A 16,485-nucleotide genomic window follows, 5' to 3' on the forward strand; every position below is an offset into this window, starting at 1 on the left:
CAAACAGGGCAGAACCATCGAAAGGGGCGTTCGCAAAGGACGCTTTAAAAGGCTCCGCAAAGTCACAATGACGGAGCCTGGCCTGACGTCTCATGACTAGGCCCGCTCCGCTAGCTCTAGCGGCTCCCTCGGTGGCGTGGGACAATAGCCGCATAGAGGTATTTGAAATAGATCTCAGAGTGGCCATTCGGGTGGAGTACAATTGTTGGTCCTCTGCCGACATGGACTCAGGGGGGGAGGCAGCGTATTCTTTGATAAGATCCCGCTGCATCCTGATGACATGTGCCATATAGTTCAGAGACCTTATCGAAAAGGTCGCTGAACTAAAAACTCGCTTCCCTAAGCAATCCATCGAGCGGGACTCCTTGCTCGGTGGATGGACTGAGGGGCTCTCCTGAGCTAGTTCCCTCTTCGTGGCTGCCGCCGTCAACATGGCATCTACGGGGGGACCCTTGCTCCAGTGTGACCAGTCTGTGGGGGGCTCAGTATCTTGTCCGGGCGTTTGGGGACTGGCTCCACAGTGTCTGGGTCCTTCCACACCCTGGTGGTAATAAGGTCCACCAGGGGGTCAGCCGGAGGGGACACCCAAGAGGTAGACGGGCCTGCTTCTAATGCCTCCAGAAACACGGACTAGTCAGAGGAAGCCTTGGGGGCAGACCACCCACCTCTGATCCTAAGCATTTCCATGATGTCTCCAAAGGAGACATCCTCAGGGGGTGATCTTGGGGAGCCTTCCCCTTCATCCAAGTACGTGTCCTCAGTTAAGGACTCAGGGGAGTCCACGTGCTGCCTCATCTCTTGCACTTGTGCTTGCGAGGCACTTCCTCGGGGGGGCTGTCCGAGGAGGTCTCGCCAGCAACATCCTGTTCCAATGGAACAACCTGGGACATTGAAGCAGGCTGCCCCTGAGGCCGGGTGATGGAAGCCTGGCCCAGCACAGAGGGAGTGCAGGGTGGAGCAGAGACAAGGGCTGGGGGTCCGGATGCTCTCGACAGAGCCCTCTCCACTACATCGAAGGCCGAGGGGGAACCGCTCTCCCTGGGCTCCGAGAGCCGACTCCCACTCGGATCCGATGAAGGGATCGGAGCCGGCGCCGAGACCATCGGATCCGAAGGACCAGTGTGCTCCAACCTGGACAGAGCCGAAGGCACACTGAATCCCTCGGATCCGAAGCTCGGCCCACGGCTCCGAGAGGTCGGATCCGACAGACTCGAGGGCAAGGTCGGATCCAAAGTACCAAGTACTGTCGGCGCCGACCCACCCCCGGCTCCGAACACTCCGAACCTGGGTAGCGGGTCGGAGAAGGAGCAATTGGAGCAAAAAAGGGTGTCGAGCTCCCCCCCCGAAGGGGGGGGGGGTAGGCAAGAGCACTCCCATCTGCAGCTGGGCCTGGATGAACCTTCGCATCATCCGGTCCAAGTCTGAATCTGACATGCTGAAAGCTGATCTCGACGAGGACACCGAGGCAAGCTTGGAATGCCGCCTCGATGACCTCGATGGAGATCGGGCCTCCTCCTCCTCGGGCCCTGGGGAGAAGCAAGGAGATCGGAGCCGAGGAGGAGGAGACCTAGAAGCTGTGGAGGGAGAAGCCCGCTTAGATGGCGGGGCCGAAGCGGAGGCCTCGGCCCACCGTTTGTGGTGCTTCTCCCTCCGTTTCTCCCTCCTAGCCTCCCTGTCCTCCGGTGCTTTAGCAGGAGTTTGAGTCCCGGCCAGAGGAAGGGGGGCAGGAGTGGCAATGACCACAGCCTGTGGTAGTGCCACGGGAGCAACGGAGGCCGGAGCCAAGTCCGAGGGCAAAAGTCCCGCCAGGACCAGCTTCGACCTCCGCTCCTTCAGTGCCCTGGGGTTGAACGCTGCACAAATGGTACAGCCTGAGGAGAGGTGTTCAACCCCAAGGCACTGAAGCATGAGTGTGGCCATCAGCCAGGAGAGCTTATGGCCACACTCGTACATTTTGAAAAAATGGCTTTTGGGGCCTCAGCCATACTTGAAGAAAAAAAATGCTACACAAACACACAGGCCCCAAAACACAAACACACACACACGAACGACCAGCGAAGGCAGGGAAAAACTATATAAAAAATATAAAATACAGGGAACCTGACTCTTACACACTTTTTAAGGTTAACGATAGAGGAAAGTTGAATAAAATTACACTTAACTGACAAATTCACTAAGAGCTCAAAAGAATCCAGCCATCCACAAGCGTGGCAAACTAGATCGGAGGTCATGGAGGGTTGGCAGGGGATTATGGGTGAGGGGAGGAGCTAGGAGCTCGGATCCATTAGCTATGAAACAAGTTGCCGGCTCGGATCCGATATCGGATCCAAGACCCACAGGTTGCTGACAAATTAAGTCCCTACTTCAGATCTTTAGTTTTGTCCTAGTAGAATCTAAGTTGTCTGTGTACGTCCAAAGAATGCAGAATTTTCTCCCCCTTGTTCTGTGGATTTGGATAAAAAGTTGGCAAATGAATTGTTTGGTTAAGGGCTACACTGGATACCACCTTGGGCATAAAGGTAGGGTTTGTTCTCAGAGAGACCCTGTCTGGATGAAAAATGATAAAGGGTTCCACAGCCATGAGAGCCGGTAGCTCTGAAACTCGTCTTGCAGAAGTTATTGCTAGGAGCAGAGCTGTCTTCCAAGATAAGAATTTTATATCTGCAGTAGCAGCTGGCTCAATAGGAGGCAAGGTGAGTTTTTCCAAGACACAGTTGAGGTCCCAATGCAGGTATTGGCGTTCTCCTTGTAGGCCTTAAGTTTTTGGCTCCTCTGAGGTACTGCCTTAATAAGGGATGAGAAAAGAGTGGTGGCTCTGTATTGTAATGAGCCGAAATGGCAGAGGCATGGATTTTAATTGATGAAAAGGATAGGCCCTTGTCCAGCATCTCGGTTAAGTATTGTAAAATCTGAGGATTATTTGGGACAGCTGTATCAGTTCCTTGAGCTTGGCTCCAAGTGCAAAATCTCTTCCATTTCCCAGCATAGGATTTTCTAGAACTAGGCCTTCTGGCTTCTAAAATTACATCCATCACAGCTTTACTGAGAGGTGTGGTGTGTATGGTTACATTATCCACCATGCTGCCAGGTTTAGGGTCTTGAGTTGGCTGTGCAGAATCTGATAGTTTTGCTGAGAGACAGTAGATGAGGTATTTGAGGTAAGGTCCAGGCTGGGCATTGGGACAAGTTCATCAAGATTGGATATCAGTACTGGCGTGGCCAGTATGGGGCAAAAGAATCATTTTTGGTTTCTCCTGCCTGACCTTTAGGAGTACACCTTGGGGAGGAGAGGCAGTGGAGGAAAGGCATATACTGATAGGTTTTGTCCAGTTGAAAGATAAGGCGTCCACTTTCCAAGCTTGTCTGTGATAAGTCCTTGTGCAGAATCTTTTTAGTTGATTGTTTTGATGGGAGGCGAACAGATCTATGTCCGGGCGTCCCCATTTCCTTGTTATCATGCTGAAGACTTGTGGATCAGGTGCCACTCGTGGGGATCCATGAGGTTTCTGCTTAGTTCATCTGCCAGTATATTTTGCTTTCCTGGCAGGAATTGTGCCTGTAGATGAACTTGGAAAGTCAATGCTGTGTCCCATAAAGCCATGGCTTGTCTGCAAAGGGGATAAGAATGAGTGCCCCCCTTCTTATGTACCACATGACCGTGGTGTTGTCTGTTTATCAGTAGTTGTCCCGGATGAATTTGGTCCTTGAAGCCTGTCAGGGCATTTTGAACAGCTAGCATCTCTTTCTGATTGATACGTAGATGCTTTTGGTTTGTGGACCAGGTGCCCTGAATGCCTCTTCCTGCCATGTGTGCCTGACCCCCCCCCCCCCGGCATAATCTGAAGCATCCGTCGTTAGGTTCTGCCTGGCTGGGGGTAAGTGAGAATGGCTGTCCCTTGTTTTGGTGACAAGCCGTCGTCCACCATCGAAACTCCTGTTGCAGGCAAGGAATTAGAGTAATCATTGTTTCCAGACTGTGGCAATGCTGCGTCCAGACACTTTTTAGGTACCACTGAATTTTCCTCATATGCAGTCTTGCATATGGAATTAGTAAGATGCAGGATGCCATGAAGCCCAAAAGCCTGCAGAATTTTTCTTGCAGATAACTGGGCCTTTGTTGCCATTGCCTTGAAATAGGTAGTCAGTTGCCTTTGTTTGTCTGGAGTGAGATAAGCCATCTAGGCAGTTGTATTTAAGTTTGCACCCAGGAATATTATCTCTTGAGAGGGTACTAAGTTTTGATTTCTTTTGGTTGACTGTGTACCCTAGGCATGTTAAAAGTCTTATCACAAACGTCAAATGCTGTAGTAGAATGTCCTTGTTCTCTAATTGTATAAGGCAGTCGTCCAAGTAAGGATATATTTGTATTCGTCTTTGTCTGCAGTAAGCAATTACTAGTGCCAGGCACTTTGTGAAGACCCTGGACACAGTAGATAAGCCAAAGGGCAGTGCAGACAATTGGTAATGCTTTGAGCCAGCCTTGAATCTGAGGTATCTTCTGCATGATTTTCGGTTGGGATATGCAGGTATGCCTCTTAAGTCTAAAGTCACGAGCCAAGCCTTGCTGCCCAGCATGGGCAGAAGCTGCTGTAAGGTCAACATTTTGAATTTTGGAATATCCAGGAAAGTGTTTAGAATAGATAGGTCCAGTATTGGTCTCCATGCTTTGTCCTTTCTGGGTACCAAGAACAGTCTTGAGTAAAATCCTTGTCCCTGTTCTTGCTGTGGCACTTGTTGAATAGCCCTCATGTCCAGGAGAGCTGTGACTTGTTTTTGAGCCTCTGCCCATTGATTTTTTGGCAGGTCTGGCCAACCGTTTGCCCTTGGCAGGGTATGAAAATGAAACTTGTAGCCCTGTGACACTATGTCTAGAATCCATTTTTCCTGGGCTATAATGTGCCGATTTTGAAAAAAAAAAAGTGCTAGTTTTCCCCCTAAGGGTGCTGCCAGAGGATAAGTGCTTGGTGCAGGCAGGGGGAAGTCATTGAAACTGTTTTCTGCATGGTTGTGCTTTGTCTTCTCCACCTTTGGAGGTAGAAGCACTCCACTGTTTAGGCCTGTAAGATCTTTGCGGCTGTGATCTGCCTCTAGGGCGTCTGGATCTGCCCCTTTGAGGTCTGTCTGAGACTGGAAAGGACCAGTTCTTTGTAAGCCAGTGTCTGCTAAATCTAGGTGGCTGTACCTGTAAGAAATCCTTGACTGTTTGCATAGCTTTAGCTTTGTCCTCTATTTTCTTTAACACCTCTTCAGCCTTAACACCAAACAAGGTGTCATGTTTTAATGGAACATCTAATAATTTTGCTTTGAAATGATCAGGCAGATTTTGTTCCTTTAACCAAGCATGCCTTCTAATGACCGTACCCGTAACAGCGGCCCTGCAAGAGGACTCCAGAGAATCAAACCCACATTGCAAAGTATGTTTTCCAACTTGTTCAACTGCATGCAATAAATACTGCATTTCTTTGTTTTCTGCACATTCAGAATTTGCCATCATTTTCTGTTTAAGCAGTGTCATGATATACTGCTGATATTTAAGCATATGAAACTGGCAATTTAAGGCCCTTATAGCCAAAGTAGCAGGTGTAAATCTTTTTCCCCATCTATCCAGTGCCCTAGAATCCCTGTCAGAGGGGGTAGGGTTTTTTGCAGTAGAAGCCTTGACCCCTTTAGGACCCTGAGAAATCATTTCTGGGTCTGCAGTACGGTTTTTGAAAAGGCATTTATGAGAGTCAGGGACCCTGTAGTATCTGTCCGGCTTAACAGGAGCTGGAGGTAAAGAATCAGGGGTCAGACTAGACTCTGAGAACACATCTACAATGTCCAACACAGGTGGAATAGCTAGAGGCCTGTGTTGAGGAAGTAAAAGGAAGTCTGAGCCTTTTCTTAGATTCTGAAAAATCTTAGCTCTCCCAGTGGAAGTGCTCCCTCATTGTATGCAAGGTTTCCCCAAATGAGTAGTCCTCAGGAGGAGAAGCTGAAGGAATTGATTCTTCAGCATCAGAATCCTCATAGGGGGGAACAGAGTATTCCTGATCAGAAGAGGAATCAGAAGAAATGGAAACCTGATCTGAAGAGTCATAGTCCGTTTCTTGCCTAGGCCTCTTATCAGGAGGGGGTTGGGAGCCCCTGATCAAGGTAATCAAGTCTTAGGCCATTTTGAGCATCTGTTTTTTGGTCATAAAGGACTGTCCTTGTGTCTGTTGAACTTGTTTCTTAGCCTTTAAAGGTGTTTTGGCCTTTGTCTTCGTAGTCGGTTTAATATATAATTGTTTGGGTCTGAATACACCCTCAGAAGCCGATGCCTGCTCAGCGGCTCCAGACCCATCTCAGGGAATTATATCCGAGGTTCCAATACCTTGAGTTTCCAGCGGCCTGGCCGTCTCCACGTGGGAGTCAGTAGCGGCCTGCGGCTCTAAAGTAGCGGGCATCAGGGGCTGCGAAAGCGCCTCACTGAGGACCGGCGACTTGCTTAGGAGAAGCTTCATCATCGGTTTTGGATCTTGGTTGCCTGTCTTTTTCTTTTCGTTTTTTGTGAACTCCGGTAGTCAGGTGGCTATCCAACGACAGTGTATAATTAAATCTTCGCCCAAAATAGCTTAATGCAAAATCGTACCTATGCTTAACAGTGCGTTGGTTAAATCTAGCACAAAACCAACAACTAGCAACATCGTGGTCAGGGCCTAGGCAAGGAATACAATAAGAATGAAAGTCCTTACGAGGTATTTGCTTCCCACAAGAAATACAATTATTAACCTTTTCTGACATCGGTCTGGAGCAAGAAAAAAAAAGTTTCCCCAATGGGGTACTTAAGCTTTTTAATGAAGACTTTGGATCTGAAATTCGAACACGAAAATCTCAGGAGTCGGCCGACCAGCACTTGTGAACTGCTTCTGCTTCGGGCACCATACAGCAGCAAGGAAGATTGAATAAAATGGCGTCGGCTACATCTTTTATACCCCTGACGACAGCAACCGACGCAGGACCCAAGACTTTGGAATTCAGGCCGACTGAGGGCAACTTGCCAGCAGGATAACCCAAATGTAATGACTGCAACAGTGAAACACGAAGATCATCAACAGCTCTCCAAGCCATGCCAAATGCACAAGTACAATCATTATGTCTATACTTACTACCAATAATGGTAAGCAACTCCTCCAACTTTTGACATGCGGAACACAAGATTGCCAGTGTTATCAGGTGTTACCTAATACACATAGCATCTATTACACTGCAACACATTTGTGCTTTAGCAAATTATTAATGGTATACTCATTTAAGAAACCCATATACCGCTTCAAATGAATAAAAAATTGTAGAAGAAAAGAAAATCAAAATCAGTTACTACAGAATTCATCAACTTCTGTGAGAAAAATCACACAAAATATACAACTAAACTAAAGAAAAGTGGTTGCTCAAACTGTAGAAGTTCTGAAAGTCAGACAATAACCTGGAATTTCTCTACATCACAGCTTCTACTCACTATCAATCAGTAGCACCTCTTTTTAACAGTAAAGGTCAAAAAATTACAAACCAAGATGCGATTGTTACTCTGGATTATCCTTTCTGCAGTCTGTGTGACCTTACAGCTGAGTCTAAAACCTAAACCTTTCTAATGACAAACAGTGAAAAATGAATAGAAAAACAAAAAAATATAAATCAAAGTAAATCTTCTTCTCTTTAAACTACCCCTTTTCTTCCTATAAACAGTGGTAAGAAAATATATATGAATTCAAATGAAATTCTCTTACCAGGCAACTTCACAGTAAATCACAAACCAAGACAGGATTGCTTGCTTAGACTCTGGGTCAACTACCTTATTAATGGATTGGTTTCCATGAATGATGCTCCAGTTTACAGGCATGATACATTTTATTTCCAGAAAGTCCTCTGAAAATCTGAGAATTGTACTTATTTTATGTTAGTACCATTCTGTGAGCTCACTACACTAATTTGTTCTCTTTGTGGTGAATTGCAGAGTTGAGTCACTGTTCGGTTTCATGGTTGAAATGGGACAGAGTATGTCCTTTATCAGGTTCTTATCATACCCAGTTTTCAAGAAAGTCACTTTGTAGTTTGTCCAGGTTATGTAGAAACTGCATCACTTCCACAAACACACGAGCTATCCTTGTCCACTGTGACATAACATTTTTCTTTGAGATTTTGGGGTGTATACTGTTTGCATGTAGCAACAGGTTGACCCGTGTGGGCTTTCTAAACAGTCATTGTTTTGCACTGCATCACCTTCTTTTTTGCAAACAGCGAGATACAGAAATTCTACCTTTGCAAAGCTCTAGTGGTTAGTAAAATACAGGAAGTCTATTGAGTACATAACAGCATGCAAGCTATAACCTATTAACTACCATTAGGAGTAGATATGCACAACAGGTATAAAAGAGGAGGCTTAGCCTATTGTAGCTTGGAAGAACAGCCTATAACATGCATATACGACCCCAGCTCGAGTTAATTAACAATAATGTCTGTGTTAAAGCAAATAAATGCTGCAGGCAACAAAGTGGATTTAGATCTGACAAAGCTTGTGTTTGACAATACTGAGACAGGCATTTCCAGGCAACACTGCAAATTTAAATATTTAAAACAAATACAAAAAGACTCCATCATCTTACCACATTTCACTCCAATGGAAGAACCCAAAGCTTCAAACTGCTCTGAAATCTGAAAGGCAAGCTCTCGTGTTGGAGTCAGTACAAGGGCAAAGAGACGTTGTGGGGTTTCCAGCAAGGCTTGCAAAATTGGGAGAGCAAATGCCCCTGTCTTACCCGAGCCAGTCTCTGCAAGTCCAATAACATCTCGTCCTGCAAAGAAAGATCAGAATGATTAGCGATATCTTGGTCATTACTTTTTTTTTTTTTTTCACTCTATTAGTTTTTTAAACATATACACCTACTAGGCACAAGGCTCTCTTTAGGCCTACCAAGAAGCATTGCCTGGTTAGATGACTTGCTCAGTCAAACAGCAGACAAATGGAGACTGAATCAAGCCCCAAATTAAAGGGTGAAAATCAGCATCAGCTCATGGCCTTAATCCACTGTGCTAAATTGGCATACATTTCATTACACAGCTTGAGGAAAAAATGAATTATGAAACAGGACACTGTGACTACATTACTGCCTTTAAGGTGCCATGCTGAGATCCAGATTCATGTAGTCTTTCACTAACTTTGACAACATTTAATTAAAAATACATAACTTAACAGATTTCTGTTAACTATAATTACTGTCAATATTCTACTCCTCTCTGTATGCTTACTAAGATAGCCTCACTGTTAATAAAAAGACGTTATGTCTTACCATAACATTCCATCTGTGTTGTTGATCTTCCATTCATCACTGATGGGTTCGGTTCCAAGCCCCTCAGAACAGTGTTGGCCTAAAACCAAGCTTGCATACACCAAAAAACTCTGGAGCTAAGCTGCTACCCACAATGCCATTCTCCGTTACCTCAGATCAAGTTTGCACAAGACACATAGAAATAAAGCAGAGGCCATTTCTGCGCAAAAACCCTGACACACTAGAAGGACCCATGAGATCCACCAGGAGCCTTTGGTGGGGGACGGAGGGTGGGATGTGATGAATGGAAGAAGATCAACAACACAGACGGAACGTTATGGTAAGATATAACTTTATCTGATGATGCTAATCTTCTTTCCATTCATCACTGATAGGACAGAATCCCAAGCTACCTGAGTGGCCTTTATGGAAGAACATTCCTGAGCACCATTGAGCCAAAGGCCGCTATTCCCCTGGAGACCATATCCAGCTTGTAACGTTTGATGAAAGTGTGTGGTTTAGCCCAAATGGCTGCTGCGCAAACATCGTCCATAGAGGCTCTGGAGTGAAAGGCTACAGAGGTTACTATAGCTCTAGTTGAATGTGCTTTGATATTCTGAGGTCTAGGCTCGTTTGTACATGAATATGAAAAAGAAATAGAATCTCTGAGCGACTTTGATAAAGTGACTTTTGAAACAGCATATCCCATTCTTGGACCAGAGAAGGAAATGAAAAGTTGGTCTGTCTTGCGGAAAGATTTAGCCCTGTCTAGGTAAAAATGTAGTCGCCTATGCACATCCAAGGGGTGTAGGCAGTATTCTCCTTTACTGGAATAGTTCGGAAAAAAACACTGGGAGCTCTATGGGTTGGTTCACAGAAAAATCAGAAACCACTTTGGGAAGAAAAACTGGGTTACAGTACATAGAGATACTCTGTCTTTATGAAATATTAGGTATGGTCTCGATGCATAAAGGCCTGTAATTCTGAGATCCATTTAGCAGAAGTGACAACTACCAAAAAGAGATTTCCATGAGAGAAATTTGAGATCACATTTTGCAGCAGGCTCAAAGGGGGGTTGAGACAGTGACTGCAGTACTAGGGACAGATTCCATGTCTCTAAGGGATGCCTAATCGGAGGCTTGCTGTGAAACACTCCTTTGAGAAAGGTTTTGCATAGGCGAATGGACATAATAGGAGTGCCCTCTAATCAGTTATGAAAACTGGAAATTGCTGCTAAATGGACTCGTATGGTAGAGGTTGATGCTCTGTTTTCAATGAACTCAGACAGGTATTGAAGGAGGACAGAGACCGGGGTTGAGAAGGGATCTAGCATCTATTCTTTAGACTGAAGAGAAAACCTTTTCCATTTACCTCTATAAAGTTTTCTGGTGGATAGTTTATGGGAAACCATAATATCACAAACAGGTGAGGAAAGGGTTTCCTGCCTGGTGACTAACGGAAATGGAGAAACCAAGCTGTCAGCTTGAGACTGGACAGATTTGGGTGAATCAACCCTTGGGGATGAGAAAGTCTGGACGAGTGTCCAAGATCCATGGAGGCTGTAACACATGAGGCCGGAGGAAGGGGAACCACACTTGACGAGGCCAGAATGGGGCAATGAGGATCACCTTGCATCTCAACCGAGTAGCTTTCTTTAAGAATAGAGTTATCAAGGGAATCTGGGGATAGGTGTAGAAGAGACCCATGGGCCAATCGCGAGTCAGAGCATCTCTCAGGGACTCCCCCTTTGGGGGAAAGAGGGCAAAGTAGCTGCTGCATTTGTTGTTCGTAGGGGAGGCGAAGAGGTCGCAGCAGGGCTGGCCCCATCAGCTGAAAATTTCTGACATCACTTTGGGATTGAGAGACGTGGAAGGAGAATGCATTTGCTCAACCTGTCCGCCATCACGTTGGAACTCCCTGGGATGTGCACTGCTATTGGAAAGCGGTCGGAAGCTATCACCCAGTGTCATATTCTCATGGCCTCCCAACACAGGGTAGGATTTGGTTCCTCCTTGTTTGTTGATGTACCAGACTAGTGACATATTGTCTGACTGGATTGCAATCGTTCCAGGGGGAAAAATATACAGTTGTGTACACTTACCATAAATATAGATGTTAGTGTATTCACTGTCGCAGTCATCACACTTGGGTTATCTGCCTGCAGGTAGCCCTCAGTCGGCCCGAACACCACAGTCTTGGGATTTCATAGGTAGGGACTAGACTATCTGCCCGAGGGCATTTATAAGCCTAGCCAGAGTGTGTCAGCTTTCGCTGCCCCATTGATTAATTAACTGAGCCTCTGTCAAGCAGAGCCAATGAAGTGATCCCAGGGGTGTATTTTCTGTTACCCATCCACTTGTCAAGGTTTCTCTTGAAGAGTATTAGTGAGGTGCTCTGCCTAATGTAGATAGGAATTTTGTTCCAAAGCATGGGGAGTCTCTGTGACAGGAATCTATCCCTCCAGCATGTTCTATTTATTGTTGTGGCGAGATTTAGCTCACTAGAGCGTGTGGCTCGCAGTGACTTGGATTTCTTTAGGTGGGGCATGTCCATCAATTCTGCTTTGTATGTCAGGCAGAGATCACCTCTGAGTAAGCAATATGCCACTGAGTACAGCCAGAGTTTTTTTTTCAGTCGGTCTGCATAGGACATATGTTTGAGGCCAGTAATCCTCTTGGTGAGGTAATTTTGTGGTCTTTCCAGCTGTTGGAAGTGTCTTGTGAGGTACATCCCAAATGGGGCATTGTACTCTATGATGGGTCTGATGAATGACGAGCAGAGGGGCACCATAACCTCTATTTCTAGATGCAAACCCTTTAGTAATCAGATGGGTCATATAGAAGGATTTCCTAACTACTTTGGCAATATGATTGTCAAATGAGAGATTACTATCTACCTGGGTCCCCAAATCTCTTATTACCTCTTCTGTATTAAGGGGGCTGCCACCTATGTGGCAATTTGTGGGTGTTTTGTTTTTCACAAATGGGATGACTATGCATTTTTTGGCATTTGGCTTGAGGCCATGACTTTGACACCAGGTGTCCGCCTCAGTAAGGCCTTTTTGGAGGATGTCCGTGTCAGCCGGAGAGTCAATTATGGCTCCCAGTTTGCAGTCATCGGCGAACTTGGTTAGCCATAGTCCTCCTGTGTTTGCCTGAACTTCTGAGAAGTATATGCCGAATAGTAGGGGCCCTAGGACCGAGCCTTGTGACTGGTTTAGAGTCGGACCTGGAGCCTGCTATTCTTACCACGCGAGTTCTGTCTTTCTGTAAGCCAGTTGGCAACCCATCTTGTGACATAGGGGTTTATGCTCAGGCTAGTGAGTTTTTCTATAATACTTGAGTGAGGAATGGTGTTGAATGCCTTGGCGAGGTCAAGGTACGCTGTGTGAACCACTTTTCCCTCGTCTATGGCCTTGGTGACTGTCTCAAAGAAGTCAACCAGGTTTAGTAGGCATGATCTGCCCTTAAAGCCGAACTGGGTCGGGTCAAGTGTTTGGAGGTTCCCAATGTCTTTGTTAATGAGTTCCATGATGATGCGCTCCATAGCCTTGCAGACCACACTAGTCAGGCTTATGGGGTGATAGTTACCAGGGTCAGTTGTGGCCCCTCCTTTGTGGAGCGGAATAACCATTGCTGTGCACCCTTCTATGGGCACGTAGCCTGTAGAGAGACTGGGGTTGAACAGTGTGTTTAGGTGGGGGGTTAAGTTCATTCTGTAGTTCGTGCAAGACGCATCCTGGGATACCATCTGGCCCCACTGACGCTGTGTTTTTGGCTTTTGAAAGGGCTGTTTTCACCTGTCTGTGATTTCCGAGACGCTACACTTTTCTAGTATTGTTGTTGGCCCTTTTGGAGGTGAGAGGGGGGTAAAGTTTGCACTGAATCTATCTGCCAGCATGTTGGCAATATCAGTAGGTTCAGTATATTTTGTGCTATTTTGCACTAGCTCAGAGCATATCTGCGGGTTGCCACTTAGATTCTTGACACAGCTAAAGAAGGCTTTGTGGTTATCTTTCGAATCCTTGGCTATTTTTCTTTCGAAGTTAGCCTTGGATGATTTTATGAGGGACCTTAGTTTCTTACTGATACTGATCAGGGATGTCTTTCCTTCTTGGGATTTGCATTTTTTCTGAACTAGTTTCCTCCTTTTATTGTATAACCTGTTTATGGCAGGGGTCCACCAGCCTGGTTTCCTTCTCTTAGGGGAGTGAGTCTTGGTTTTGCTAAGGATGGCATGATCCATGCATCCTTATAGGTGCTCATAGAGTGCATTTGTAAAGGATTCTGCATCTTGGGCAGTGTTATCCTTTAGCATGGGGGCTGTAAAACTTACCATCTCTGTCTTAAGTAAGGTGAAGTTTGCTTTAGAAAAGTTTTTCACTGTGGTTTCCTTGGTTGGAGGTGGTGGTGGGGTGTGGACATCCAGCATAATTAGTTTATGCTCTGATCTAACCAGTGACAGGTTGACCTCCTGTGCGGAACACCTGTCGCCCATGTTGGTGATGACCAGGTCCAATATGTTTTCTCCGCTGAGCCTGGGAGTTTGTACTAGAGTAGTCTTCCCAGTTAATGGTAAGGTAATTGAAATCGCCCAATATCAGGGTGTTTGGTAGGACCTTCATGTTTTCCAATGTCTTCAGAAAGGCAGAGTGGTGGTCCTAGGTCATGGAGGGTGATCTGTAGCAGGCCACAATTTGCATTGCAGATTTGCCCAATGTTAGTTGCACATGGATGATCTCAGAGGTACCATGCTGCGCCACTACCCTGGAGTTGTGGGTATCCTTGATGAATATGGATACACCCCCTCCTTTGTGTTTCGGTCCATGTTCTGTGGCCGAAATGTGTGGTATGAGTTGTAGCCTGGTAGTGCTGGAGTGCTCTCTGGTGCCTTAAACCTGGTTTCGGTTACTGCACAGATGTCAACATTCTCCATACTGAGGAGAGCTTTGAGCGCATGCATTTTGAGATTTAAACTCCTGGCGTTGAGTAGCATAACCCTCTTTTTTTATTTGTGCTATTTATGGAGGTGGGTTTGACTTTTGAGCCTTGCCTAAAAAAGACACTATGGGGGCAGCAAGAGCCTTGGCCATTATTCGAAAGCCTAGGGGTGACAGGTGCAAGCAGTCTCTTGTGAAGCAACGCGTCTTATCGAGCATGTCATCCCAGGCTGACAGACACTGGATCCCCTTTGAATGACACCAGAAGCTTAGCCAATTGTTGAAATTTATCATGTTTTCTTTATAAGGAGGTATCATTCTTGGTGAGGGCAGGATGCTAGTCAGGGTCATACCTGCCTGGGCTACATGATCAGAGAGGTTTTCCATGTCTCTTTTGATGTAGTCCAGGGAGGTATGTCTCAGGTCATTCACCCCAGCATGAACAATGACAGAGTTATATTTGTACTGGTTCTGGAGTGACCAGAGTGCTTGTGTTAGGTGGCGGACTCTGGCTCCCGACACACGGCTAACAGTAACCTTGTCCAGCCTAGTGAGTGGGACGTCAGTGTGCCTGACTATAGAGTCACCTATTACTAAGTGTGTTAGGTATGTTATTTCGCTTTAAGGGCTGTGATTGTGCAGCACATTGATTTTGTGTTGTATGTGTTGTCTGGATTTTGACAGGAGGTGCAAGTTTTTTGGGTGTCTGCTTTGGAGCTCTCGGATGCTTTTGCAGGTTTTTATTTAGAGCTTCCAAGTATGATTTAGTGTATGTATGTGTATTTTTTGCCAGTGCTGGTTTATGTGAGGCTGGAGTTGTGGTGCAAGTGTTAACCTTCTCCTCATGACTGTCTGTTCCAGTCTTGAGTGGAGAGACCTTAGCCTCCAGTTTGGCTGTATAATTGCATCTCTCATATATTGTTTTTATTGTTTGTATCAGCGTTTAGGTGGAAAACAGTACAACAAGAAAATACAGAAAACTGATACTTAATCACTCCAGAGACTCTTTTAAGCTAGAAGGCTTGTATCAGTTTAAGGCTTTCTAGTGCTTCCCAGAAGGTTAGTTACAGGAACGATGGGAAACAAGTACAGATGTTGACTTTTAAACCAGAAAGTTGAAAGAGATGACAGCTTCCCAAATGATCAATAAACTACAACTCCTGGGCCAAGAACCACTCCTCTTGTAGTAGACAGGCTACCTAGTACTTGCCACTCCCACTGATAAGCTAGAAGGCTCCAAGAGATAAATTTTAATTCTGCTGTGTTAGCTGGCTCAAAAGGAGGTAAAGTTAATTTTTCCAAAACAAAGTTGAGGTCCCAAGTTGGGGGAGGTGCTCTACGGGGCGGTCTTATGTTTTTAGCCCCTCTGAGGTACTGTTTGAGCAAAGGATTAGAAAAAATTGGTGGATCCGTGTTGTAATGAGCAGAAATGGCTGAGGAGTGGACCTTGATGGATGAAAAGGAGAGGCCCTTGTCCAGCATCTCAGTTAAATATTGAAGTATCTGAGGAATGTTTGGGACAAGAGGGTCAAGGCTGTGCGCCTGGTTCCAGGCACAGAATCTCTTCCATTTATCAGAGTAGGCTTTCCGGGTGCTAGGCCTTCTGGCCTCCAGAATGACATCCACAACAGCTTTGGAGAGTGGCCCTGATTGCTTGACTAAGGAATTTTCCATGCAGCTAGGTTTAAGGTCTTTAGCTGGCTGTGAAGTATGTGATTGTTATGCTGTGTCAGCAGATGAGGGATTTGAGGCAAAATCCAGAGTGGTTCTTGTGCCAAGTTCTTTAAGACTGGGTACCAGTGCTGGCGTGAGTCTGGTGCAATCAGGATCATCTTTGGCTCTTCTTGCCTGGCTTTTACGAGTACCTTTGGAAGGAGAGGTAAAGGAGGGAAAGCGTATATTTGTAGGTTTTTTCCAGCTGAATGAGAGGGCATCCGCTTTTCATGCTTGTGGATGGTAACTCCTTGTGCAGAATTTCTGTAGCTGGCAGTTCATTGGGGAGGCAAACAGATCTATGTCCAGGCTCTATCATTTTTGTGTTATCATTCTGAATATTTGTGGATTCAATTCCCATTCGTGAGGATCCATGAGGTTTCTGCTTAGGTCGTCTGCCAGTGTGTTTTTCTCTCCTGGCAGGAATTGTGCTTGCAGATGAACTTGGTAGTCTAGAGCTGTGTTCCACAAGGTCATGGCTTGTCTTCAGAGGGGGTAGGAGTGTGTGCCCCCTTGCTTATGTACCACATAACTGTGGTGTTGCCT

The 16,485-nt window shown here is 45.8% G+C and overlaps 1 protein-coding gene across 1 annotated transcript in view; it reads right to left on the bottom strand.

Moving 5' to 3' along the window:
• Nucleotides 1-16,485, bottom strand: part of DDX47 (DEAD-box helicase 47) — a 596,838-nt gene that overhangs the window by 434,775 nt on the left and 145,578 nt on the right. Inside the window, exon 3 of the mRNA XM_044073445.1 lies at nucleotides 8,625-8,813. Coding sequence (XP_043929380.1) covers nucleotides 8,625-8,813 — 189 coding nt within the window. The remainder of the gene's footprint in view (nucleotides 1-8,624; nucleotides 8,814-16,485) is intronic.

Source organism: Protopterus annectens, chromosome 1.part0 (assembly GCF_019279795.1).
Source record: "Protopterus annectens isolate FY-2018-M chromosome 1.part0, PAN1.0, whole genome shotgun sequence".
NCBI classification, from domain to species: Eukaryota; Metazoa; Chordata; order Ceratodontiformes; family Protopteridae; genus Protopterus; species Protopterus annectens.